This window comes from Equus caballus, chromosome 14 (genome assembly GCF_041296265.1).
Source record: "Equus caballus isolate H_3958 breed thoroughbred chromosome 14, TB-T2T, whole genome shotgun sequence".
Lineage (NCBI taxonomy): Eukaryota > Metazoa > Chordata > Mammalia > Perissodactyla > Equidae > Equus > Equus caballus.
The window spans coordinates 18,161,300-18,189,224 of NC_091697.1; the positions used below are offsets into that span (position 1 = coordinate 18,161,300).

Sequence of the window (27,925 nt, forward strand, 5' to 3'; positions counted from 1 at the left end):
CCTTTCCGTTGAGGTAGCTTGTTGACGGGAGGGCCCTGGAGCGCGAGTTGGCGGAGACAAAGGCGGCGGCGAGGAGCGCCAGCCCCGCGCGGAGGACGCGGCGGGCGCCGGCGGGTGTGCCCGCAGCCCCGGGCGGCGCGGCGTCGCTCTCGGGGTCGGCCCTTCGCTCACGTAGAAGCGGGCCGTTTCCCTCCGGGGCGCGCGGAAGGGGGAGGAGGAAAACGGGCATCCTCCCTGGTGCTCTTGGCTCTTGTCTGTAATTGACGTCTGAAAACCTCACGTTATGAGGAATCTGGTGCCAATTGGAACTAGTAGCCAAGTCTCCAGGTCGCGGGTGCCGGCCGGAGGGGAAACAGGTAAAATTTTCCAGAATTGACTTTGCCGCCGCTTGGCTTATCCTCGTGTCTTCCTATAAACGTGGACTCTGTGCAATTATTTCATGTAAAACGTATGTCTGTATGAATCACTGGTCACGTCTTGAAGGAAACTTTTCCACACTGTGGAGTATGATTTTTTTGTTTTTTGACCCACTGCGAACTTTTTGGAAGACGTCTGCTCTCTTCTCCACCGCCACTCTCACCCTGAGAATGCTGAGAGGGGATTTTTTTTAAGCTGCTATTCGTGTTAAGATGACCTAAACTATGCAGCGTAAATAAGGTAATGGTGTCTGTTTTCATTCTGTAAAATATTGAAAAATCGTGCCCCTGGTGAGATCTGTCTTTGCGTGCTGAAGTGCTGAGCTGTTTTCTTCTGTGAGGCGGTCTGGCTGAGGAAGGAGAACCGCTGTCGGGCTCTCACTGTAGTCTGTCCCCACTTTAGACCCGCCCTTGGAAAGTTCACTTTTACACCAGTGATCAGGTGCTTAGGGTGCGTCTCTCATCTCCACTTTGTTCAGATGGCAGGCAGGGTCTCAGCTTGCCCACAGAAACGTCTTTGGTTCTTGGTTCATTCAGTAAATATTTGTGTATCTGTTCTGTGCCAGTCACTGTGGCTGGGCCGTGTTATGTTGCCAAAGCATGGCACTAACAATGGTAGCCTATTTTCTGGTGCGGAGAACTGGGAGGGTCACGTGGAAGGGGAGGAAGAGGAAGAGAGAGAGGCAAGCTGTTCTGGAGCAAGAGCTGGCCCTGTGCAGTGTTTTGAAATCTGCGGTTTGTCTTTGGGCCTTGGTTCCCCCAGGCATCCGAAATCCATGACCCTCACTTTAGATTCTTGCCTCCAACATGTTCCATGTGCCAGAACTACTTGTTGCTTGCTTGTCACCCCAAACAAAAGCCCCATCTTTGAGAAAGCTTCTTTAGGTGTTCGGATAGAAGGGTATTGGGAACTGATGTGCACTGGTGTGTACATGAAGGTTAGTCCTGTTGCCCTCTCACTGGGGGATAAAGGTTCTGAGTCGTGCTCTACATAAAGCGTGTGACACCAAGAAAGTACTGTCTGACACTAGGAAACTGATTTGGTCACTTAGCCTCAGTTTCATCTGCAAAATAGAATGATGAAATATTTATCTTGTAAGGTTGTTGAAAGGCTTAAATGGTTCCTACATTCTTAAAAGAGGCGGCTTGTTAACCTAAATGAATCCTAAATTGGTGGGGTTTTAGACATAGCATCAAATGAACACATCAGGACGTGTGTGAAGACCGAGTCTGGGTTCAGTTCCCCTGAGTGTCCATCTTCTCTTCCTGTCCTCCATTCTCTAAGATTCCTTTTGTATTTGGACAACACGAGATTGTTCCAGATTTTCTCGTGGTGGTGGTGGTGGTGGTGGGATCCTGCAGGTGGTTTGTGTGGCTTTGTACCAAGGGGTCTGCACACATAGGTTCTTTCAGTCCAGCAGTCCTACTGTGTAAGAAGCACCATTCAAGGCATTGTGGAAGAGAGGGGGGCAAGAGCAGTGAACGGATAATGTCTCTCCTGTTCCTGAAGCTCACATTTTAGTGGGGCTCTTTATAAGTCAGTTTACCTGTAAATTGTTTCTAAACCTATGGGTTTATGTGAAATCCAAGACATTTTTCTGCTTTTGCAGCAGGAAGCTAAGAATATATTTTAAAAAAGAATGGTGATAGAAATCCATTAAAATTATTCGTGTTTAAGAAAATGGCTTATGTCAGTTATATAAAAAAGAATGAAAGAAAATGGCTTAAAATTGGAATAATGTTAAGGTATTTCACATTATGATATTGATTGAGTTTGAAAATTTTGTATTTTTAGAAGAAATATTGCATTCCCTCTGACCTTTATAGCTGTTAAAATTTTGAATTGAAGAGAATTCTTAACATGTTTGTTGAGGGCTTACTGTGTGTTGACACTGAACGAAGTAATGTTCAAATTACAAAAAAATGATATGAGGCAATTTCTGGCAAAAAAAGGGCTATGGTCAATAGATGTGAGATTAATGAAAATTTATTTTGGGGATAAGTGATAGAAATGAACATAAAGACAAAATAACTTTACAGTTTTCGTAGAGCTTAACATAATGACTCATTTTAAATCTATGATTTGGTTTATGAAAGTAGACACCTTTCTTGTTATTTTGCAGTGCTCCTATCAATTAGGCGTGTATGGTTAATTACTGAGCAAGATTTATTTGTCCTATACCTTTAAAGGGAAAATTGGCGATTTTTTTCCTTTCATGCTTTGGTATTTTCGAAGTACATTTTGGAAAGTGTTAAACTTTATATTTCATCAACAAGCAATGTGCTTTGAAAATATATTCTTTATCACTAAATAGAATGCATTAGTAGATGGAGATTCATTTGGTGCTAACAAATTTCATATTTTAACTGATAATTTATTTTTAGAAATGGGCTTTTGGAAGGCAGCTATGCTCACCACCGTACCACCAACGCTGTACAGCTAGAAACAGACTTCTGAAGGAGCATGTCCTGCATTTGCAGATCACAGTTGCTTTTGTCTTACTAACTTACTCAAAGGGTGAGCTTAGAACTAGAAAGAAAATGTAAACCAGCCAGTGTCTTCTGTGGAGCAGACCTTGTGCATGAAATTTGTGTGTGCACGCTGATTTTCTGTCTGAGCCTGTGACGGGGGTTGGGCCAGGAGGAGGCCCTGTGTTGATGATGTCGTTATGTATGCAGATATGCTGCTGGGAAGAATTTGGTATCTGCCGCTTTTGCTTTACATAGAAATTTTCATGATTGGGTGTTACAGCCTTAGAGAATGATTTTACGAAATGATAAACTTTTTTGTATTTGCCGTTTTGCTGACTGTAGGGCTGCAATAAAATTTTTTTTTAAATCTAAGGTTTTTGTGTTTAAAAAAGTGATTCTGTTTGATGAATCCATTAAACCTGAACCAGAATTTCAAAATTCTGATAAAGAGTGAAGGACATTAATGAAAGGGATCATGTAATATTAGAATTCATAATGGCAAAGGCTGGGTCTATAGGATATAGTTAGAGATTTCAGAATATTCAGAGAAAAAGTTGGTATCATCCTGGGAGCACAGCCTCTGAAAGGAGAGAGAATTCAGATGGAGCTGGAGGCTCTAAAAACCAAATTTTGACATGAATTAACCAAGCAAGAAGATAAAGGAGACATATACAATAAATTTATATTGAATTTTACAACTTAGAAAATGTTTTTACGTACTGTATTTTTCCTTCACTTTTGGATGATCCATTGGTATATAAATATTTGAATATTTTTTAAAAAAGCATTTGACCTCCCCACCAAATATCCATCCTGCTACCATCCCATTTCTGTTTCTCTTTGTGGCAAAGCTTCTCGTAAGTGTTGTCTATACTTGCTGCCTTCAGTTTCCTCCTGCTCTTCTTTACATTGCAAAGGTGTTTGCTGTGCCAGTGATTTTGATAAAGACATGGCATATTTAACTGATGTTGGACTGCAGGATCCCTAGGATCTCAGTGTGTGGAATGGTGGGCTGAAACTAAAAAAAAGTTAATAACAATGAATATATAGTCCTGCACTGAAGAGAATTGAGGAGAAATAAGGCCTAGCTACATGTCACAGGACACAGCCTATGAGCTCTCACTGGCCAGCCCAGTCTAATTTTGTATGCGTTTGGCCATGTGGATCCTGGGCAGCACTCGTCCCACTTCACATAGGCTAAACACACCTTTAGTTTATATTCTGAATGAGCTTTAAGAGATGAACAACCTACAGAGCAGTGTTTTGAATATTACAAGAGGGAACTACTTCATTTCAAGGAAGGTTAGATTAGACAGCTTCCAAAATCTTCCAGCTTGAACAAGATGTGACGGACTATAAAGTAGTTAGACAGATGTCTTTAGACAAACCTGCCAGAACACACCCATTAAGAAGAGAGTAGTTCTTTTCAAACCAGTCACATGGGGATGTCTGGGGGTGTGCATATATACACACACGTATTGTACAGCGATGAAAACATAAATTTAAACACTTAGAATTTGTTTTGTTAGGTTATCTTTTTGATTGAATAATTTAAAAAAATATGTGCAGTGTATCAAATCTTTGTCCTTTGTAAACAGATTTGAATTTTGACAGCAATTGAAAGTTATTTTGAGGCACGTTTTTTTTTATGTGCCTGTGAACTCTCTCTAGCTCATGCTCAGAGAGGAAGCCTGTAGTGTTTGGGCCATGTCCACATCAGTGGGATGGATGGATGGTCCTCAGAACTGGTTCTTTTAAGTCTAGCAATCTTGACTTATTTACAAAATGAAACTTAGTTTTTTAGGACCATAAGATTTGTTTGTTTTATCATCCTTAGAGTATTTTCTGCAATAGACATTATTTCATAAAGAAAGTGAAGCTTTCTTTACTGTTGGAAGCGATTTTGAATAAAGCAAAGGGAACCCTTCAAATGTCAAATGAATTCAAGTACTTAGTAAGCTCCTACCTTGTGCTTGTGTTATGCAAGTCCTGTGGTGTATACAAAAGACATGGTATGTGATTCCTGCCTGGGAGAACTTGGTCATCTTGTTGAGATCAGCCTCGTCTGGATGGCACAACTAGGACATGCCATTGTAGAACATGATTTGGGCTGTCTTCAGCTTACAGGTGGGTTTTGTTCTAAAGCAGGAGTCTGCAAACTACACCCAGGGGGCCACCCACCCTGTTCTTGTAAATAGAGTTTATTGGAACACACAGTATCCATTCATTCACATGTCTGTGGCTGCTTTCGAGCTGTACTGGCAGACTTGTGACAGGAGCCTATGTGGCCTACAAGCCTTCTCTATTTACTCTTTGGCCCTTTAAGAGAACATTTGACAATCCTTTTTCTAAAGGTTTGTTTATACTGTAGTTTTTCCCATTAAAAACTATGTTATGAATTTATAGATGAGAATTTGATTCCTGAGTTGTCCCAAACTGAGCTCCTGGACATGAGGAGCAATGTCTTCTTTGTTTCAGCCGAGCATCTAGGACTGTGCCTGACACTAGCAAGCCCCTGGAATGTGTGATTGCATTTCTTCTTGTGGGGGTTGATGTGGTAGTGAAACTGATGGCAGGCATTGTAGGATGGTGGGGGGGGGGGTGGGGGTGGGGGGAGGAGTTGATGGACAGTGTGTACTATAGGGCCTCTGTTATTGTATTAGATTGTAAATGGCACAAAGACCAGAAAAATTTAGACTTATTTGGACTTGTAGTCTAAAAAGATTTCATTGGAAATGTGGAATTTGAAGTCAAACTTGATTAGTTCTGCTTCCAGTCATATTGGAGTAAAAGGCACCAGGTTTACCTTTCCACCTTAAGTGACTGGAAAACCTGACAGAGTTATGAAACAGCAGTTTTAGAAATAGGTCAACAAACAGCACAGGACAGAGATCCCCGAGAGAAAGGAAATAAACAACAGAGCCAGCCCTGTGACTACCCCAGCTTACCGCCTGGATGTTTCCGAGCGGCAGCACAAGGAGCGGGAATCCAGGAAGAAGCTGGTGGTCTCCCTGAGTTGATGAGACAGAGTCTAGAGCTCAGGTAGGCTAGTGTGGCTCGAATGGGCTGGAGTGTGTGAGAAGGGAAAGTACTGGTGAGGAGGGAGCTGCATAGAGAGAGGATGAGCTCTGGAGAGCTGTGAGGGTCTCCTCAGGCCTTTGGTTGAGTACTGATCTGCACGTTGTCTGAGGAACTCTCAGAATTAGCAGGTGGAAGAATTCTGGGAGTTCACACAAGGCTGGGAATAGTTCATATTCTTGCTAATCGGAGTACAAAGACTTCCTGATGCACAGGGCATGAAGTGAAGCCACATTAACCCTAGAGGAAAGCCTGTTCTGGACCCACCTAACAAAGCTTAGAAGCAAACCTTGAAAGGAGCAGACTGATTCCAAGTAGCTTAACTGGTCTAGAACAAAACCAAGCAGTAGGGAGGCGGCCCCATGGCCAAGGGGTTAAGTTCGTGCACTCTACTTCAGCGCCCAGGATTCACTGGTTCGTATCCTGGGTGTGAATCTACACACAATGCATCAAGCCATGCTGTGGTGGCATCTCACAAAGAGAAACTGGAATGACTACAACTAGGATATATAACTATGTACTGGGGCTTTGGAGAGGAGGAAAAAAAAGAGGAAGACTAGCAACAGATGTTAGCTCAGGGCCAATCTTCCTAGGAGAAAAAATAACCACATTGGGGGAAAAAAAAGTACTACCTCATATGTTGAACTTAAAAAAAAAATCCAGCAGTATTTAAAGGAATACAACAAAATCTGGCTCCCAAAAACATAAAATCCAAGGCTAACATCCAATCAAAAAGTACCAGGCATGCTAAGAAACAGGAAAATATGACCCATAACCAGCAAAATAACAATCACTAGAAACAGGCCCAAGAATGGAACAAATGATGGAATTGTAGAAAAGGATAGTAAAACAGCTGTTATAAATTTACTCAGTTTGTTCAAGGAGATAAAAGAAAACATGAACATGAGGAAAGAAATGGATATAAAAGACTCCCATTGAACTTGTAGCAGTGAACTCAAACCTGATGAAGTGTAGTATTTATATTGACAGAGGAAAGAAGAGGAGAGAGCATGCAGAGAGGGTGGCGTTTTCTGCTTTGGTGCTCTCCATTCATCTCAGGCAGTGATCAGTTCACACGCATTGGGTACATACTGTGTACCAAGAGTGGTATCAAGTATTGTACATGGGTTGTCATTTGATCCTTGTGACAGCCCTAGCTGGTACGGTATCCTCATTTTGTGGATGGGTGGATGAGAATTCAAGGCACTCCAGTCTCTCACTTAGTGTGTTTTTTCTTTGTAGCACTTAACATGATTGGAAATTATGTATCTATTTTGTTTGTTTCTGAGGGCAGGGATCCTGTCTCTGTGTTGGCTCCTGTCTACTCCGTGCTTAGGGTGGCATAGGGTGAAAGTGTTGGATGAAGTAGAGCTGTGAGGTGACCCATCAGCTGTGTGGCGCTGGGGACTTAGTGGAGCTGGGGCTTGATGGAGGTCTGTCTGACTGCAGGCTCATAGTTTAAGCAATTCTTTGTACTGCGTCCCAAGTGGGTTTAGTAAATTATGATATATCCACTCAGTGCAGTGTTACACAGCCATTAAAAGGGATCGTCATGGGGGCCGGCCTGGTGGTAAAGTGCACACGTTCCGTTTCGGTGGCCTGGGGTTCACCAGTTTGTATCCCAGGTGCGGACATGGCACCACTTGGCGAGCCATATTGTGGTAGGCATCCCACATATAAAGTAGAGGAAGATGGGCACACGTGTTAGCTCAGAGCCAGTCTTCCTCAGCAAAAAGAGGAGGATTGACAGCAGATGTTAGCTCAGGGCCAATCTTCCTCAAAAAAAAAAAGGGGGGATCATCGTGAAAGCTGTGTGTTTCCCACAAAAGTAAATATATAGTGATTGAACTGTGACTGTATTAAATTTGTTTACAGTGGACAAGAACTCAAAGTAATATGCAAAAATAAAAATGGTGTTATAGTGATTGTATCATCAGTGACATTTCTCATTTTCTCTATTTTTTTGGAAATTGTTCATTTGCAATACAAAGCCTTATTCATGGGGGAAAGTCAGACTCTGAAGGGAACAGGGTAAGTGTCTACAGGTTTATTTTTTTAAAAATTTATTTCCTAGCTTCAAGAAGAACGGAGTGAATTCCAAGCAATGGTTAGAATGAGTGGGAAACTGGAAGATTCTAGGAATATGTTGAAAAGGGCCTGTTCTTCCCTAGTAAGAAAACGAGGAACTCTGAGGCCAAGAATACTTGGTCCAAATGTGAAACAAGCTAAAATGTGTTTTGGTTTTGAGCAATTAGTCAATCCTATAGAGGGAAATGGAATCCCAGCACCAGACTCAGCTTTTTTGTAATTTTTATGATTATAATATTAATGTTTTTGTTGGTTTTGTTGGGTTTTCATTGTTTGAAATCAATCTATAGTTAAAGCATGGAAGACTTAATTATACTTGCAGAACAGAAAGTAAATGTTCTCAACCTCACAACTATCAGTAGGTGACGAAAGTGGAGAAATGCAAGAGAGAGCGGAGTCAGGGATGGACGAGCGAGCCAGTGTCTTCATCTCATTGCACAGGGGGAGGATTCACGGGATAGTCTGTAGTTGCAGAAACTGGAAAGGTTTAACCACAGAGGAAAATAGTAAAATAATGAAATCAGGAGAGAGGGAAGATGGAGAAGCCTAAGTGAGCAGAATCCTAATTTGTAACATCATCAAACCACAGATAATATATAAAGTTGACAAACTAAGAAATAATGGCTATAAGCCTTTTTGGAACTGTTGGAGGGTGACCACCAGAAGAACTAAAAACAGATGAAAATGACTGCCTCTGGGGTCTGGGGTGATGGGTTGAATGGGGCAGGTGCAGTTCATCGTGTGCCATTGGACAGATTTGTCTTTTTTCATCCGTATGTACAATTAGAGTCCTACTCTTCCCCTTTGCATACTGCAAATGAAGATGCTCCCTATTTTCCCAACATCTGAGCTCTTCTCCAGCTCTAGTGACTTGCTGTGGTGAGTAGGACTCTGCATAAACTGAGCACTATTTCAGGAGATCCGCTTAGTAAGCACTGACATAGACTGTGAAATCAGGAACTGCTAGCATTGAATTAACTGATTTTATTTCATAAACAAATCTAAGTCCATGGACCCCAAAATAATTTATTATAGTAGCTACTACATTGCCTGGCTCATAGTGTTTCTCTTTTCTCTGGCAACTCCCTCTCTCCCCATCCATTGTCTAAGCCATCATTCAGCACTGATTGAACTGAGCATTGTATGATCCCATCCCTTGACCCCCAGTGCATGGAGCGCCCTTCTTGGCTTCTCACTTCTCTCCTTGTTTGATGTAAATTCCGTGCTTCTTCATGAAAATCACCACTTTTTCCTTCTATCCTGTATCATAGTCACTTGGCAAAATCTCAGTCCTGGATGAAACCATGTACCATTCATCTTCTCCATGCTTCCTATTGCCAAACAGCTGAATGTTGCTGGCGAAAATCTTAGAACCCAGCTGACTGAGGTTTGAGATCATAAAATTTAAGCAAAAACAAATGAGCGCTTAACCATGTCCAGTAATTCAAAAATATTTTCTTGTAAAGAAATGACAGCTCTCTGCGACAACAGTTTTTTCTCTGTCCACATGCCTCCTGTTGCCTCTTCCTGTATCTTTACTTTTAGTGTACTCCCCTCCTCTGAGTTCTAGATTCATACGTTCAACTGCCTACTTGGCATCTTTAACTTAAATGTCTCAAGGACATCTCCAGATTGATAAGCCTCAGATGGAGCTTTAGATATTTTTTTTGCCTTCCGTTCTGCTACTGCTGTTCTGCAGTCTTCCCCATCTCAGTAAATGACATTGCTGTCCACTCTTGTTATTTAAACAAATTTAGAAGTAATCCTTGATTCTTTTCCTCACATTCCTCATCTAATCTGTCCTCCACAGTTTACCCTCAGGATGCATCATGTCTATCTGTTGCTTGCCATTCTCACTCTTGCCATCTTAGTACAAGCAGCTGTTGTCTCTTACCCTTTCTTGGTCTCTCTGCTTCTTCTCTTAACTTCCATCAACCTTTTCTCCCTACAGTAGCCAGAATAATCTTGAAGCTTCACTCAGTTGTGTCACTCCTTGCTTAACCCCCTTCAGTGGCTTCTCATGGTCCATAGAATAGACCTTACTGTGGTGTGCAAGGCTCTCGCTGCTGGGTCTGGCCCCAGCCTCTCCCTCCCTCAGGACATTGATATTACCTGCTCACCATGTTGAAGCTGTTTTGATGTTCTTTAGTTTCTGGGGCCTCCAAGTTTTCTTTTCTTCTTTTTCTTTTTTTTTTGAGGAAGATCAGCCCTGAGCTAACATCTGCTGCCAATCTTCCTCTTTTTGCTGAGGAAGTCGATGTCTGCCTTCTGGCTGGCATGCCACCCATCTCCACCCCCTACTCCTCCACACAGTGTTTGCTGTATCAATGGAGCTTTATGGTTCTTTGGTTCTATATAGTGGCCAGTTAAAGGGGCAGTTGGAGACATGAGATAGGAGTTATAGAATCTCAGAACTTAGTGGTCATCAGTGATCATCAAGTCTAGCCACCCATCTGAGGTCTCAGCATTTCTATCCGATGATTGTGCAGCTCCAGCTTGAACAAATGAGTAACAGAAATCTACCACATTCATCTCTGGAAAACAATGTTAGGAAGTCTTTCATCTGGAAAAATAAATTGGTTTTAGTATTTATGGTCAATAGTTGATTTCCTTGTCTGACTCAAGTTCTCTAACCCTTAGTCTTCATATCCCTATTTCTTTGACCCTTCTTAAGGATATGATGTCATAAACCTCAGAATGCATTTGTCTATCAGTATTCCACTTAAAGGATGCAGTGGGTTGAATAGTGTCCCACAAAAATTCATGTCTACCTGGAACCTCAGAATCTGGCTTTATTTGGAACTAGGATCTTTGCAGATGTAAGTAGTTAAGGATCAAGATAAGATTATACTAGTTTAGGGTAGACCCCAAATCCAATGACTGGTGTCCTTATAAGGAGAGGAGAGGATATAGAGAGACACACAGAGAAAAAGGCCATGGGAAGATAGAGGTAGACAGAGTTTGGGGTTATCCTGCCATAGCCAGGGAGTGCCACGGATTGCTGGCAACCGTCAGAAGCTAGTAGAGAGGTGTGGAACCATTTCTCCCTTGGAGTCTCCAGAAGGAGCTAACCCTACTGACACCTTGATTTTGACTTCTGGCCTCAAGAACTGTGAGATAGTAAGTTTTTCTTATTTTAAGCCAAACAGCAGTCTTAGGAAACAAACACAAAGAGAAACCCATAATTCAACGAAGTATTAGGATTTTGTTTCACCAATGCAGAAGAGAGTAGAACTGCTTTTTTCCATCGTTCTGGACGCCTGCCTAGAGTCATATGTTACTCTGGTAGGCCTAATCACTAACTCATATTGAGCTTATTGTTGATTTACTGAGTCTTTTTCATAGAGGCTGCCCTAAGCCATCAGTTTTATCTTTACTGGATTCAGCCTGTTCATTCAGCCTTTCAAGATATTTTTCGAATCCTGATTTGTCATCCACAGTCTTCACTCTTTCTAGAGCTTTGTGTCACCAGTGTGTATCATGAGCATACTTTCTGTATCTTCGTCTAAGTCAGTGGTTCTTAACCTTCTGGGGTTATGGATCCTTTTTAAGACTTGAATGAAAGCCATGGACCTTTCTGATGAAAAATACATATTTGTGTAGATATACACAAAATTTTCAATAAGGTTTAGGAGGTTCTGGTCCATGGACCCAAAGGTAAGAACCCCTGCTCTAAGTTAAAAGTATTGAAGAGTGTGAATGCACAGATCCTTCTTGTGCATTATTAAAAAATCTTCTAAGGTGGTTGACATTATTCTATTAATCAGCACTTTGCTGGGGGAGGCATTTCACGGAGTTTTCTAATTCACTTTACTCTCTTTGCATTTGGTGCATTTTCTTTATCTTATGATACCATAAAAGACATAAGTGCTTTGGTATAAAAAACATAAAGATGTTTTATTTACTTTCTTCCTGATTTGCTAGGTCAGGAGCTATGGCAAGGAACAAAAAGAAGCAAATCTTGCATGGCTTAGCCATGGTGTGGTAGTTTCCTATTGCCACTGTAACCAATTATCACAAACTAGGTAGCTTAAAACGACACAAATTTATTATCTAACAGTTCTGGAAGTGAGAAGTCTGAATGGATCCCAGTGGGTTAAAATCAAGGCATTGGCAAGACTGCATTCCCTCTGGAGACTCTAAGGGAGAATCCATTTCCTTGCTTTTTCTAGCTTCTAGACGCTGCTTGCATTCCTTGGCTTGTGGCCCCTTCCTCTAGCTTCAAAACCAGCATTGAGGCATCTTCAAAGCTCTCTGTCTGAGTTTGACCTTCTGCCTCCCTCTTCTACATTTAAAAGACCCTGTGATTACATTGGCCTACGCACATAGTCCAGGGGAATCTCTTTATTTTAAAGTCAACTGATTTGCAGACTTCATTCCCTCTTGCCGTGTAACCTAACATATTCACAGGTCCCAGGGATTAGGATGGGGATATCTTGGGATGGGGGCATTTTTCTGCCTCCCACACATAATGAATCTATGCTAGCATCCCATGATTACAGCTTTCTCTTCTCAGTGTCTACAAATTGTTCCTTTAATAATCATTTCTGAACTTTCGCTAAAGATTAGTGGTACCCTAACAGGTCCATAATTTGCATAATCCATCTTCGTCGTTTTCTAAATATTGCAGTGCTGTTTACACAGGTTAGTTTTCTAATAGCTTTCTTATGTGATTCCTCAAAGATCATTGTCAGTGATGCAGTTTCTTATTTGCATGTTGCCACTGGACTGTAGTCCATCTGGATCAGAAATTCTAAATTCACGTGGGACAGCAGCTTCAAGTGTTCATTCAGCAAATAGTACTAAGCACTTACTGTGTGGCAGGCAGGGCAGGCGGTTCCGCTGTGCTCTCTGAGGGGGAGGCAAGGTGAGTCAGCATCTGTGTATTTAGTGGTTATTAAACAGATAACACAAGTAATTATTTAATAACAATTCTTAGGGGAAGTATGAGGATGCTAAGAGAGCATATATGAGAGAGCTAATGCAGTCTAGGATGGTCAGGGAAGGCCTCTCTGAAGAAGTGATGTTTAAGCTGAGACGAAAACATGAGCAGACACTAAATTAAGAGGAGTGCAGAAAGGAAGGCCATTCCCGGCCAAGGGGACATATATAAAGACCAAAAGGTACAAAAAGCCTTGGTGTGCTTGAGGAACTGAAAGGATTTGGGGAGTAAGGGAGAGAGTCGTATCCAGTGGAGGTGAAAAGGTGGTACTTTCTAGGCTGTTAGGATTTTGGACTTTATCCCAAGAGGAATAGAAAGCTATCGAAGGGTTTGTTTAATTTTTAATTATGGTAAAATATATATACCAGAAAATTTACCATCATAACTATTTTTAAGTGTATAGTTCAGTAGTGTTAGGTACATTCACGTTGTTGTGTAGCCAGTCTCCAGAACTTTTTTCATCTTGCAAAACCAAACCTCCATACCTATTAAACAATAACTCCTCATTCTCCCCTCCCCCAGCCCCTGGCAACCACAGTTCTACTTTCGGTCTCTGATTTGACAACTCCAGGTGCCTCATTATAAGTGGAATGGTGCAGTATTTGTCTTTCTGCGACTGGCTGATTTCGTTCAGCATAGCGTCCTCAAGTTTCATCCATGTTACGGCATGAAATGTAGTAACATTTCAGTGCTGTTGAAGGGTTTTAACCTGGGGAGTGAGATTACCAGATTTTTAAAATTTAGCATTTCTACTAGCTGTGACATACACAGAGAGACACACAATTGTAAGTCCATAGCTTGATGAATTACCACAGTGAGCACACTGCCGTAACCCTGACCCTGGTCAAGAGATAGAGCAGAAGTCCCCTGCTAATCACCGCACTCCCACCCCCAAGGTAAATACTGTCCTAGCTTTGAACACCACAGATGATGCCTCTTTGTTAACTTTGTATGCATGGCGTCATGGTGTGCGTCATGTTCTTGTGACTCGTTTCTCCTGCTCACTTCATGTGAGTGAGATGAAGTCATGTCATTGCACGTAGCAGTGGTTCTGTCAGTGGTGCAGTGCGTGAAGATATCACAGTCTGTCCTTCTGCTTTTGACAGATGTGTGGGTTGCCTGCTTTTTGGCCGTTACAAATAGTGCCGTCTTAACATTGTGTACATGTCTTTTGTACACACATGTAACATTTTGTGGCTGTATGCTTAGGAGTGAAATTGTTCTGTCCGTCTCAGTTTTCTTTTGAACCCAATATGTCCAAGACAGTTGATCATCTTTTCTCCAAAAATCTGTTCTTCCTCCAGTGTTTCCTGTTTCGTTCAACAGCATCACCTTCTAAGCAACGCATTATGCTGGAAACTGAGACTTCTTCTTTAGACCCCTGCCCCCTTATCTCATTAATCACGGTCTTCTTTATTCAAACTCCTAAATGTCTCTAAAATGTGTCCATGTCTCCCACATCTATTGTAGCCTTCTCTAATCTCTTACCTACACTGTGGCCTCCTAACTGGCTGCCCTCTGTCCCCTGTTGCCCCCTCTAACCCATTCCCCATAGTACTGGGACACACTTTTTTGTTTGTTCATGTACATGTATCCCTAATTTATGCATTATACTTATAAATGTTATACTATATTATTGGGGTTTTTTTGGCATAGTATCTTAAGGCCCAACACTTAGGTTAATAGTTAATAACAGCTGTAATAAATCTGTATTTCTAATAGTCTTCGTGTTAATTTCTAATTTTTTGGCTTTTTCCCCCAAATATGATTAGTTAGATTTTTTAATAGATCTTTTATGGTATCTAAAAAGAGCTTGTACAAGAGTAGAAATGTCAGCCTTGTCAATTTCTGTTTGGTTTACTTTGCAGGGATTTTTTAAGCCATTTGTCCATTTGTGAGGGACAGTTTAAATTAGATGGTCTCATCTATAAATCCATGCAACTGAATATGTGCTATTTTGCAATAAACTGAAAACAAACATTTGCATGAGGGAGTCACTGCCATCCCCTTTACATTGTGAAATCCCACTCTTCATTCAGGACACCTCATATACCATATGAGAGACACAACCAGCTGTCATGAATTGAGGAAAGCAGCCAGCGTTAATTCATAATTAAACATCAGAAAAGCTTAACTTCCTATTACCTCTCACAGTGATTTTTTAATATTTCAAATAAATTTAGAAAAGTGACTAGATACAAGATCAAGACACACACAAAAAGATTAATTGTACTTCTGTGTGCCAGGAATAATTAGAAAATAAGTTTTTAAAAATACAATTTAAAATAGCATTGGCACTGAAAACTCCAAAACAAGAAGTTACAGATCTAAATAAATGGAAAGCCATCCCATGTTTATGGATCCAGAGACTTAATATTGTTAAGATGACGGTATCCCCAAATTGACCTACAGGTTCAGCATAACCCTAAGGAAATACCAGTGGGCTTTTTGCAGAGATTGACAAGCTAATCCTAAAATTCATGTTGACCCAGAATGGTCAAACAATCTTGAAAAAAGAAAAAGAACAATATTAGAGGGCTCACGTTTCCTGATTTCAGAACTTACCTACAAGACAGTGTGGTACTGGCATAGACATATAGATCAGTGGAATAGAATTGAGATCCAGAAATAAAACCTTACGTTTATGCTCAATTGATTTTTGACAAAGGGGCCAAGACAATTCAGTGGGAAAAAGAATAGTCTTTTCAACAAAGGGTGCTAGGATAACTGGATACCCAAGAAAACAGAGAGAGAGAGGTAGTAGGCCAAAGAAGTGTGTATTGTCTCAAAAGTCAAGTAGTTAGCTGCCTCTGATACTGCTGAGGAGGATGATATGCTGTGGACTGCAAAGTCTGCTTTGCATTTGGTGATATAAAGCAAAGTGACTAGAAATTTGGTAGAAAGCAACTGTATCATTTTTAAGTTTGCACATCCCTGGGCAAAGAAAGCTGGATAATTACAAATTATCTTAATGAGATGGGAGATTACTTGAAGAAACCAACATGAGTGCACAAGTTATAAACAGCAGTTTTACTGAGATGAAATGAGAGTGTGGAGCAGAGAAACCTATCCTAAGAATGTATTTGCTTTCTTACAATCTCTGCACCCGTTTTCAGAGTCCTTTAGCCTTGCTCTGATCATCGCAGTTATCAGGTTATTCTCCTTGATAGAGAAAACAAAAGCAAAAAAGCTGAAATGTTTTCATTCCTTGTTTTATTGGCCCTCAGCAGTTGACCTATTTCTTTCCTATTCTTCTTACTCTCAAACACTTGAAACAAAATCTTTTGGAAAGGAGCTGAGAGAAGCCCCTTTACTTGCGCCTGTCATTCTTAGCAACCTTCAGCTCTTTCTGGGCGTTTTGATTTTTGGAAAAACATTTTATAAGTCTGTACTGTTATCCTGTACTTGCCTTTACAGCTTTTGTGTGTGTCTTCCTTAAAGTTTAATTTATCTTATGCATTCTCACTGGCTTCTTCATTTTCTTTCTCATCAAGATGATTTGTAATTACCCAGCTTTCTTTGCCCAGGGTTTTGCAAACTGTAAAATGATAGGTTGCTTTCTTCCAAGTTACTTATCACTTCACATTCTGGGTCTGTGTTGATTCTGGGTAGCAGTTTCCCCTGGTTATCCTAGCCATCATCCTGTGGGAGACTAAATGAACCGTGAAGTGGATCAGGAACTTGTTAGACACCTTACTTTTAGCTGAATGAGGTTTCTGCAGTTCTGTAGATAGCTGGAACCCCTCTCAGTGCTCTGTCTTGTCTGCCAGTTTTGTGGTCAGCTAAGAACTTTCATATTTACTCCATTTGGCCAGTTGACCTTGATGAATTGCCCCCATCAAAGTCTCATGTCCGTATCTTGGACATGTTTTTGAGTTCTGTTCTCTTGGATTTCCTTGAAGGACACACATTATCTTGATAGAAAATATCTGTTCCCCTTTTTTCCTTCTGAATAGTAGTTTCTCAGGTAAAGTATACTTTTCTATCATTATAGGCCAGTCTTGAGACATGCCTCAACAAGTCTCATTGATTGTTTTTTCTTTTTTTTGAGGAAGACTGGCCCTGAGCTAACATGCGTGCCCATCTTTCTCTACTTTATATGTGGGACGCCTACCACAGCATGGCTTGCCAAGCGGTGCCATATCCGCACCCGGGATCTGAACCAGCAAGCCCTGGCCGCCAAAGCAGAACATGCACACTTAACTGCTGTGCCACCAGGTTGGCCCCTGATTATTTTTTGTATTTAAGGTAAACTTTAAAGCTTTTTATTACTTATATTTGTTAGTTTATGGACATCTCAAATTATGAAAACTTTAAGCCTCCTCATTTGTTTCCTCATGTCAGTAGTGGCTAACAGTGTAAATTTTTTTCTAATTTTCTTCCATAGGGACTGATTTCATGATTTTTTTTTTTTTTCCATGTTCTCCTACTTTCTTCCTCAGCAGTTTAGCTTAAAGTCCTTTGGTCACTGGTCAGCCAACCTCTGGACAAATACTCCCCCCAAACAGTGAGCTATACTGTTCCTAGCTCATCATTTTTTTTTTCCCTGTGAGAGTGACTCATTTCTTTTAACTCACCCATCATTCATTCAAGGGATAACAACAGTATCACACACTTAGCTAGCACCTGTGAAATGTAAGGAATGGTGGGGAAGTGTGTGAATAGGAATTTGCATAAACAAGGACCCTAAGATGAAGAAATGTTTTTGCTATTGAGTTGTGTGAATTCTTTATGCATTGTGCATATTAACCCCTTATCAGATATATGAATTGCAAATATCTTCTCACATTCCGTAGGTTGCTGTTTCATTTTGTTGATGGTTTCCTTTGCTGTGCAGAAGCTCTTTAGTTTGATACAGTCCCGCTTGTTTATTTTTGCTCTCGTTGCTTTTGCTTTTGGTGTCAAATCCAAAATATCATCCCCAAGACCGATGTAAATGAGCTTACTGCCTATGTTTTCTTCTAGGAGTTTTATGGTTTTAGGTCGTATGTTAAGTCTTTAATCCATTTTGAGTTGATTTTTGTGTATGGTCTAAGATAGTGGTCCAGTTTCATTCTTTTGCTTGTAGTCATTCAGTTTTCCCAGCACCATTTACTGAAGAGACTGTCCTTTTCCCATGTATCTTCTTTGCTCCTTTGTCATAAATTAATTGAGCATATATGTGTGGGTTTATTTCTGGGTTCTCTCTTCTGTTCCATTGATCTGTGTGTCTGTTTTTATGCCAATACCATGCTGTTTGATTACTTTAGCTTTGTAATATGGTTTGAAATCAGGAAGCATGGTACCTCCAACTTTGTTCTTCTTTCTCAAGATTGCTTTGGCTATTCAGAGTCTTTTGTGGTTCCATGCAAATTTTAGGGTGGTTCTATTTCTGTGAAAAATACCATTGGAATTTTTATAGGAATCATAATGAATTTGTAGATTGCTTTGGGTAGTATGGACATTGTAACAATATTAATTCTTCCAATCCATGAGCACAGAATATCTTCCCTTTTATTTGTGTCGTCTTCAGTTTCTTTCATGGACTTCTTAGAGTTTTCAATATACAGATCTTTCACATCCTTGTTTAAATTTATTCCTAGGTATTGTATTCTTTTTTGTTGTAAATGAGATTGTTTTCTTAATTTCTCTGATAGTTTGTTATTAGTTTATAGAAATGCAGCAGATTTTTGTATATTGATTTTATGTCCTGCAGTTTTACTGAATTTATTAGTTCTAATACCTTTTTGGTGGAGTCTGTAGGATTTCTACAAATAGACATATTTTTACGTGTTCCTTTTAGATTTGGATGACTTTTAGTTCTTTTTCTTACCTAATTGCTCTGGCTGGGCCTTCCACTACTGTGATTAATAGAAGTAGTGAGAGTGAGCAGCCTTGTCTTGTTCCTGATCTTAGAGGAGAAGCTGTCAACTTTTCACTGTTGAGTATGGTGTCAGCTGTGGATTTGTCATATATGGGCTTTATTATGTTGAGGTATTTTTTCTCTATACCTGCTTTGTTGGGTTTTTATCATAAATGGATGTTGAATGTTGTCAGATGCTTTTTCTGCATCTATCGAGATGATCGTATGATTTTTATCCTTCATTTTGTTAATGTGATGTATCACATTGATTTATGGTGGTTGAACCATCCTTGCATCCCTGAGATAAATCCCACTTGATCATGATTATAATCCTTTTAATGTATTGTTAAATCCATCATTCTGATATTTGAAATTATGTTCCAGATAGCCCAGTCTTTGTCAACACTGTCATTGTTTCAGAGTCATTAGTACTAGAAGTACTAGTACCAGAAGAAAGAAGTTATAAATAAGACAAAATAGAAGTGCTCCCACATTCTTTACTTTTCTGCCTAAGAATTAGTAATGCCTTCTGATGTTGCATACTTTCAGTTATAAGATGAATATGTTCTGGGGATCTTATGTACAGCGTGGTGACTATAGTTAATAATACTGTATTTTCTACTTAAAATTTGCTAAGAGAGTAGATCTTAAGTGTTCTCACTGCAAAAATAAGAAAAGTAACTGTATGAGGTGATGCATATGTTAATTCACTTGATTGTGGTAATCTTTCACGCTGTATAGGTATATCAGCTCATCATGTTGTACATCTTAAATGTATATAGTTTTTATTTGTCAATTATACATCAGTAAAGCCGGGGGGAAAACAGTGCCTTCAGCTACTCCTCTGGGCCATTTGTGTTCATACATCCTTCTGTGCATCAGCAGTGTTGAGTTGCAGTCAGCAGCTGTGCTCTGTCTTGGTGGGCTCTTGGTGGCAGCAAGAAAACTGAACACTGTTGACTCAGCTGAGTCTCTTTACAGCCACTTCCTTATTTTTCAACAGGGATTTCAGTCTTGTGTGTTTAGATAGATGGTGATGCTGTCCGTCAGGACTTCCAGATGGGAAGATCACATTTGAGGGGGGAAGATAATGAGTTTGAAATACTCAGTATTCATGGAGAAATACATAGCAAGACTAAAAATTAAAGACTAAAGCTTAAGAGAGAGATTTAGATTGAGACATTATCTACATATAGGTACATAGTTGAAGCCATGGGAATTGGTGAGGTTGTACACTGAGAAAAGAGGGTCTAGGGCAGAACCTTGGTGAACACCTCCAGCTAAGAGGCTAACGATGGGAAAATAAGAAAGAATAGTCAGAGGTGGGAAGAAGACGTGGTGGATACTAGCCAGTAGAAAAGAGGCCCTCAGAAAGAGTTGTACTCAATACTGTAATACTTTTGTGAAATGGAGAGTAATGAGGATTAAATAATTAACACTTACTTATGTTGTACTATGATACGTTTTTGTATGAGGACCTAGCTGTGATTTTTAGTTCTTTTGATTTGTACCATCTCTCTTGCATGAAGTATTTGTTGCATCGGTTGTAATAAAAATTATCTTTGAAGATGACTTTTCAGGTAAAGTGATTTGTATCAGCCATCATTTAAAATGCTTTTTATTATGTTATGGAGAACATCCAAGAGATATATTTTAGTTCTAAGGATGTGAAAAATAATCAAAATCCATTTGACATATCCAATAACTAAGTGTAGAAGACAAACGATAATGGATAGCTATTGACAATTAAACTTGCTGACAGTTCAGCTATGTATGACCTTTCTTGCAATGTTGATTGATATATCCAGCATTTTAGGTATACAGAAGATATTTTTATTGTTGCCTTCTTCTTAAAAATTCTGTGCATAAGAGTAATAATTTATTATAAAATTTGTTGCTTTAGAATATACTCGAAGAAGTAAAAATTACCAATTAGAAAAATAGGAAACGTTTTATTTTTTTTAAATACTAGATTCAAAAGTAAAAAGTAGGTAAAGTAACATTTCAGAGCCTACACAATTAAAAATGTTTTGTTCAGCCTCTTCTCAACATAAGAAGCAGAAGACAATGGAATAATATCTTCAAAGTGCTGAGAGGAAAATAATGATAATAATAAAAAATAATAATAATAATAACCAATCAGTTGAAGGCCTGAATAAAATAAAAAGCCTGATTCTTCTCCAAATAAGAGAGAATTCCTCTTGCCTGCCTTTGAACTGGGACACTGGCTTTTTCCTTTGCTCAGACTCAAACTGAAACATTGGCTCTTGGTAGGTCTCAAGCCTGCCAGCCTCTGGACTAAAACTGCACCATGAACTCTCCAGCGTGCTGACTCACCCTACAGATCTTGGGACTTGTCAGCCTCCATAATCACGTGAGCCAGTTCCTTATACATGCACACATTTTACTGGTCTGTTTCTCTGGAGAACCCTTTCTAATATAAGGACTGATGAGCATCTGTAGGTAAAGTTTAACAAGCACTGTGACTGTATGAAACATTAAATATTAGGGAGGGGATAATTAAAGTAGAAGTGAATACAGAGCAATTAAACATAAGGTGGAAAGGGGTGATTGAAGCTGCACTCTGGTGGGTTGGATGGTGGCGCCCAAGTGATGTCCATGTCCTGATCCCCAGAGCCTGTGAGTGTGGAAATCTTATTTGGAAGAAAGGTCTCTGTAGATGTAATTAAATTGACAATCTTGAGATGAGGTCATCCTACATTACCCACATAGGCCCTAAATCCAAGAAGTCTTTATAAGAGACAGAAGTCAAGAAGACAGACGTAGAGAAGGCCACGTGAAGACAGAGGCAGAGATTGGAGTTATGCAGCCCCAAAACTGGTCACCTGGAGCTACCAGAAGGAAGAGGCAAGGCAGGATTCTCCACTAGGGCCTTCAGAGAACACATGGCCCTACAGACACCTGAATTTCAGACTTTCGGCCTTCAGAACTGTGAGCAAATAAATTTCTGTCATTTAACCCTCCAAGTTTGTAGTACTTTGTTATGGTAGCTCTGTGAAACTAAGACATATTTTAAGAGCCTTGTGTTATTCAGGAAGAGAATAGAGATATTGGTTAAATGTAAACTTCTCATCAGGTGTGTATGTTAACGTTTTAAGGATAACCACAAAAAAGTAGAACTTAAATATATAAATGTAGGAAAAGGGGGGAATAAAGAAAATTTGATCAGTGCATTCAGAAGCAGAGAAGGAGGGGCAAAAGTTATAAAGAAGCTTAGGAATAACAGGGCAGATAAGAACAAAGTAAAGTAAAGAAACAGATCTAAACATGTCATGTAAATAGTACGGATGGACGAAACCTGGCAATTGAGACACCTTTTGCAGTCTAGTGAAGAAAAACCTGTAGACTGCTTCTCAGAATAACAAATGCCAAATAGGATTAAAGGAGACCAAGTGCACTGAAACCTGATTTCAGAGTGTTTCAGATAGTTTTGACATAGTAATATATGTGCTTTATTGACACGTTGTGTTGCAAGCTCTGGCGGTGAGTCTGATTAATTAGCAGTATTTTGTGATATCTGTAATAACTAATGTTAATTGCTATTGGTTATAGAGTTATAGATGTTTTATTGTCTACATTCATAGATGAAGAAAATGCTAGATTTCAGTTAGAGTTTATTGAAAATAAAGATGATTTCCCCTCATCCAAGTTTCGCTGACCCCCTGATTCTGCATATGGATCCTTATCAAGAACCTGTGCTCTGGATGTCAGTCTTCAAACAAAACTCTTTTCTCCCAAACAGCTACCCCTTCCCTCCAATGACGGAAGGAAGGAGGCAAAGGTTTGGCATCTTGGCTGCCTCCTTGTGTCAAAGAACTTTTCCAAGGACGCTTGCTCCTTAGGTTTGACCGCCTTGGTGGGCTTGAGTTGCCAGATGTAGATCCTGGTGGGTTAAGAGATAACACCCCAGCCTTGACCACTGCTGCTTGACTCGCACAAGCACAAGTGCTCCAAGTAACAAACTCCTGCTTAGATTGCCTACAAATACTGAGGACATTTACCCTGTCTTAGAGCTAGAAGCTTAAAGGTAGGGCTGTGGTCAGGGCTCAAGGATTCAGCACTCAGCAGTGCTACCAGGGTTCCTTTTCCTTTCGATCTCTTTCCTTTGCCCTCATAGTTAGCTTTAACTTCATCCTAAGATTGATCCCCCTTTCTCAGTGGCTGCTAGCAACAGCGGGAGTCATATGTTTCCTTGTTCACATCCCAGAGGAAACAGAGAGGAGGCCTCTCCTTCAAATGTAATTTGAGTTCTCACTTCTATGTGACTCATGTTTGATCGTCATCTGTCTCCCTCCCCGCTGGAGGTGGGGCGCAAGTAAATGTCACTTAATGGATATGGCTGTGTAGAGGTGATCTGTAGATGCTTGAATTAACTAAGGTTTCTGTTTTTGTTTTTTGGCAACAAATGGAGTTCACTTCAGACCCCAAGGTGATCCCATGGCTTTGCCTGGAAGTGAGGCAAAGCAGCCTGGAAACAAACTGGTTAGACAGAGTGTCCACATACCTGCCTACAGAGATACCCTTCCATGTCTTCATCCGTGTGCACCAGTGTAGACATTCAAGAAGGCCTCTTAGTTCTTCAAGATCAAGAACAGTTTCTGCTTGGAATGGGAGGGAATGGATCCCTTCTGTGTGTGCAATTTTCCATATTCCTCTCCTGATTCTTAGCATACTATTGACCCGATTTAGTTGTGTGTATTGGGAACTGTGGATTTATGTAAGTAAAAAAATAAAAGATAGTTTCTCAGAAAAGGGCTGATTGACATGAGATGTTAGTAAGCCTCATTATTCCAGGAAGAAAAAAGTGTACCATCAATTCTAACCCCAGAGAGTCCTAGATCTGTGTCCCAGTAGTCTGAGTGCTCTGGAATGTCAACATTGAAGGTTCAAGTAGAGGGAGAGGAGTCGGTACAGACTAGGAAGGAGGGCTGTGGAGGAGGAAGAGGAGGAGAGCCCAGAGGGTGAGGACCTGGGAGCCGAGAGGGGCAGTGCTCAGCTGAGCCAGACCTTGCTGAGTCATCAGTTTGGAGGGGACGGAGTGTTCTGGGATTTAGCAGCACTGAGGTTGTTGGTGCTTGAGGTTGTTGGTTGAAATAATAATGTGCACCTGAAATTTCACAATATATAATATAACCCATTATGACCTCAAGTACTTTAGTCAGAGCACTTTTTGTGTAGTGGCTGCATGCTGAGATGAAAATGTGGTGAGGAATGAGGGGACTGAGGAGATGGGAACAGCAGATACAGGCAGCTCTTGAAAAAGTGGCAGTAAAGAGGAGTCTTTTGAGATATCTCTTTTTTTCTTCTTTATTTTTAAAAAGGAAGAGACCAGCAGGTTTAAATGAAAGGAAAAAGAAAAAGAGAGAATTATCATTAATATAAGGTTCCTGAGAATCAAAAAGGGATCCAGGTCATTTTTGCTGGCCATTATGGGAACAATTCCTGCCAGAAAGGAAAAATGTAATAGAAGTGGAGTAGGGGGAAAGAGGGGATAAAAAAATTTGAGAAATAAAGTGGATATAGGGTTAAGAGAAAATTAAAACTTAAAAATAAGTTAACAAAAAATTGAGAGAAGAGTAAAACATTTCAACAAGACTAAACAAATGATGAAGATAACTAATAAAAAGAAATAAGATGTTAGATTTAAATGAAAGTATAGAAATAGGAAGAGAATAAGTTATATCCATGGAAGTGGATGAAAGGCTGAAAGCTACACATTTAAGTCCAGTAATGAACATTAAAATAAAATTAAGAAATTGAGAACAAAAATAAAGAATCGTATTTTTTCCTTTGTATCATAGAATTTAACAAAGGGAGAATAAGAAAAGACAAGGTAGAAACAGGAAATCTAAAGAGTAAGAAGATTATAATCTAGTATGGAAATAAGAGAGCAAATAACCAGAACATAGCTGACAATGGAAACATCTAAATCCAGGGTAACTAGTTGGGCTTATTTTTATTTTTACTTATTTTACAGGAAACAGCTGATAGAAAACATTACCCCAGGCAGAGCATTACCATGTAAAACAGAGAGGTCTTCGGCACCCGCAATTTCCTGTCGGTTCTTGCTTAATCTCTCTCTGTCGTTCTTCCCTTTCTCCCTTCATCAAGTAGGTTAAGCGTCCACTATGTGCCATACATATTGGAGGAGATGCTGGGTCTCACACGCCAGGAGAGACTCAGAATAAAGGGCCACTTGCCAATAGAGGTACGGTAAATGGCAAAACAGATGTGAGCTCAGGATGCCATGGAAACGTGAATAAAACGCCAGCTCAGCCTCAGGAGAGTGAGAAGGTGTTTCGGAGAAGATATCTCAGTGGAACGTGAGGCTTAGGAGGTGGTCAGCAGCGGAGTGGTGGGATTGGTATTTCTGGTGGAGGAAACAAGACATACAGGCTCGGAGAGCGAGAGGTGTGTTGGGCAACTGCACTGTGCGCCTGGAAAAGTCAGCCACCTGCCATCATGTGCCCCAGCCCCGAATGACTGTCACAGCGGTAGCAGATTGTTGGGTCCCGGGGCCTGGAAGGAAACGTTACCCACACAGTAACATGGTGAATGGTACTTATTAGGTGGGGTGTTTTCACTTTTAAGAGATGAGGGCTTGCATGATTTCTTTCACTCGTTTGTGGAAGATAAACAAACACATGGACAAAGTGAACAGATTAGTGGTTACCAGAGGGGAAGAGGGGTGCGAGGTGGACAAAAAGGGTAAAGGGGCACATAGATATGGTGACAGGTAAAAACCATGGACTATTAGTGGTGAGCACAATGCAGTCTATACAGAATATGGAGAAATAATAATGTGCACCTGAAATTTCACAATGTATAATATAACCCATTATGACCTCAAAATAAAGAGATGAGGTCTTTTAAGTCAAGTGAATCAAGGTGGAGAGTACAGGCTGCTGGAGTAGGGAAGACAGATTGTATTTATTTATCTACTTATTCACTCAGGGAACTCTTTAAATACTTACATATTCTTTGTGCCAGAATATTCTTCCTCTTTTTCCCATTACAGATGAGGTCTTCTTTTCGATTATCGTATAGCATTGTATTTTTGCTTATGTGTCATCTTATTTGATTTTCATAAGAGTTCAAGAAAGGCTTAATCTTTGTTCAGTGTTCTCATGCTCGTCACGTCCGCACCCCTCTCCTTTCCACTTGAGCAGTTTTCCAGGGCTCCATTTAGGTACCAACTCCCACTACAGCTGTAGCACTGTGTTGCTCTTTTCCTTCCTAAGTTTCTAAGCGCACTTCACGTTGGTGCTTCCTACCACCTTGTGGCCATTTCACTTCTGTGTCAGGCGTGCCTCTTCAGTACATTTAGGGGTTCAAGATTCAAAACCAGGGTGTTTGGTTCCATTGTATGTCTCTTTGGTACTTAATGTGTTTCTGAGCATTTAAGTTAATATTCTTTGAGGTGAGGATTCCATAATTGGTTGTTGTCAAGGAGTAAATAAAAGTCTTGTTACTATTTCTGGACTCAGCAGGAAGGGCCCTACAGAAAAAAAATTGAAGTTAAGTTTCTCTGTAATATAATAGTTTTTCAGCTTTATCGAGGTATAATTGACAAAATTGTAAGATATTGTAATACAATATTTTATATCATCTATAAATTCACATTTTCATGATACATTCTAACAACTTCCTGACACCGTAACTAATAAATGCAAAGAAGTCAGAGGCACTGCCCACTTCTGAGTTTGGCAGGTAAAAAAAATCAGAAGTAAAATGATTTTGAATTTGAGCAAAATCACTATTGACAAATTTTAATGGTTCATAATTACATAGGTTTTTATGTCATACTCTGTACTTAATAAACTGCTTCAAGTATAAGCAACTGATATTAAGTGTTGAAGTAGTGCCACTTAATCACAGACAGTCATCAGTCTTCTTGGGGAGTTTTTTTAGAGCTGTTAACATCATTTTCATTGTTCAAGTTATTTTTTTAATTACAGGAAGAGATAAATAAAATAAGGATATGCAGTATTAAGTGATTGTGAAAATCCCTTATTTTCTCTTTCTGATAATGAAAACTGCTTTGAACAGGAACTTGAATATCTTATTCTTGCTTATTATTGCATATTCTCATGCAAATGTTTTCAGAGACCTGTTATGGATCATGATTTGGTGAATTTGGGGAACAGGGACATACTTTTGCTGATACAGTCTGTTGCTGCAGTTTGTTTTGATCCTCAGTTGTTCCCAGCCTCTTAGTGGGCAGGGATTCCTTTAAGAGGGTTTTAAAGCCCTCCTTCGGAATTAATTTTTTTAAGCACTCAAGAGTAGAGGGATTATTGTAGACTTTTTCACATATATAACTCTTGTGAGATAAGAATTGTATTTCAGTCTTTGTAAATTAGTAAAAATTGAAGATCAGAGAATTGAACCTATGCCAGCTGCTCAGCGAGTAAGCAGTTTATCTAGAATTTGGACCCCAGGTCTTGCTGGTTCCATGACTATGTTATTTCCTCTTTACACTGTGAATGCTCTGAGATCCTAGGGAGGACGGAGTAAGTCCCAGAAAAACGAATGAATGTTTCACAGAAGACAAGTGTACAGATTCTTTAAATAGTCTTGATTTGGCGTTTTCTTCATGGTTTGTGTAGCAGTGTGTTTTGAAAAATAACAAATGAAACACTTCAAACCAGTTCTTTGATTGCTCCCTATTTGGATATGGTATTGGAAGTTTTCCCAAAACAATGAGGTTATCATAACACATCGCCTAAATGCATATGTTTTAAAATAGCGTAATTATCTGTGAAACAGATATCACTGGATGCGTGAACAGTCGGCCTCAGAATTTCGGAGTTCCACAGCGCCTGACTGTCTTTCAGTAGTTGACTCCTAAAAGTGCGGCATTGGCTTTTTCCTCTCTATTTAATTTGATTGAGAAAGGACTGAAGTTTCAGGATGCAGAAACTGAGGAAGAGGATGAGTCATAGTTGTGGACAGTATCAGTCACAACAGATTGTGAAATCATTTCTCCCCCACTTACTGTGTATTAGGAGACCTCTGAGAGAAGTACGCTCTCATTGCAGTCCCTCACCATGATAGTAAGAGAAT

The 27,925-nt window shown here is 40.0% G+C and overlaps 1 protein-coding gene and 1 long non-coding RNA gene across 10 annotated transcripts in view; one reads left to right on the forward strand and one right to left on the reverse strand.

Annotated features, from left to right (window-relative positions):
• Nucleotides 1-27,925, forward strand: part of RNF130 (ring finger protein 130) — a 106,918-nt gene that overhangs the window by 1,045 nt on the left and 77,948 nt on the right. For 2 of the 9 annotated variants that reach the window (XM_070233712.1, XM_070233710.1), the window contains exon 1: nt 13-356. The exons of 6 other annotated variants lie outside the window; for them this stretch is intronic. In XM_070233712.1, coding sequence (XP_070089813.1) covers nt 284-356 — 73 coding nt within the window. In that variant the 5' untranslated portion in view covers nt 13-283. Of the gene's footprint in view, nt 1-10; nt 357-27,925 lie in introns of those variants that run through there. One more of the 9 variants, XM_070233711.1, reaches the window with a different exon arrangement.
• Nucleotides 22,457-23,957, reverse strand: LOC111767708 (uncharacterized). The gene is made up of 3 exons (XR_011425404.1): nt 23,867-23,957; nt 23,364-23,457; nt 22,457-22,742 (listed from the first exon to the last, which is right to left on the reverse strand). It is a non-coding gene; the product is annotated as an uncharacterized lncRNA (long non-coding RNA).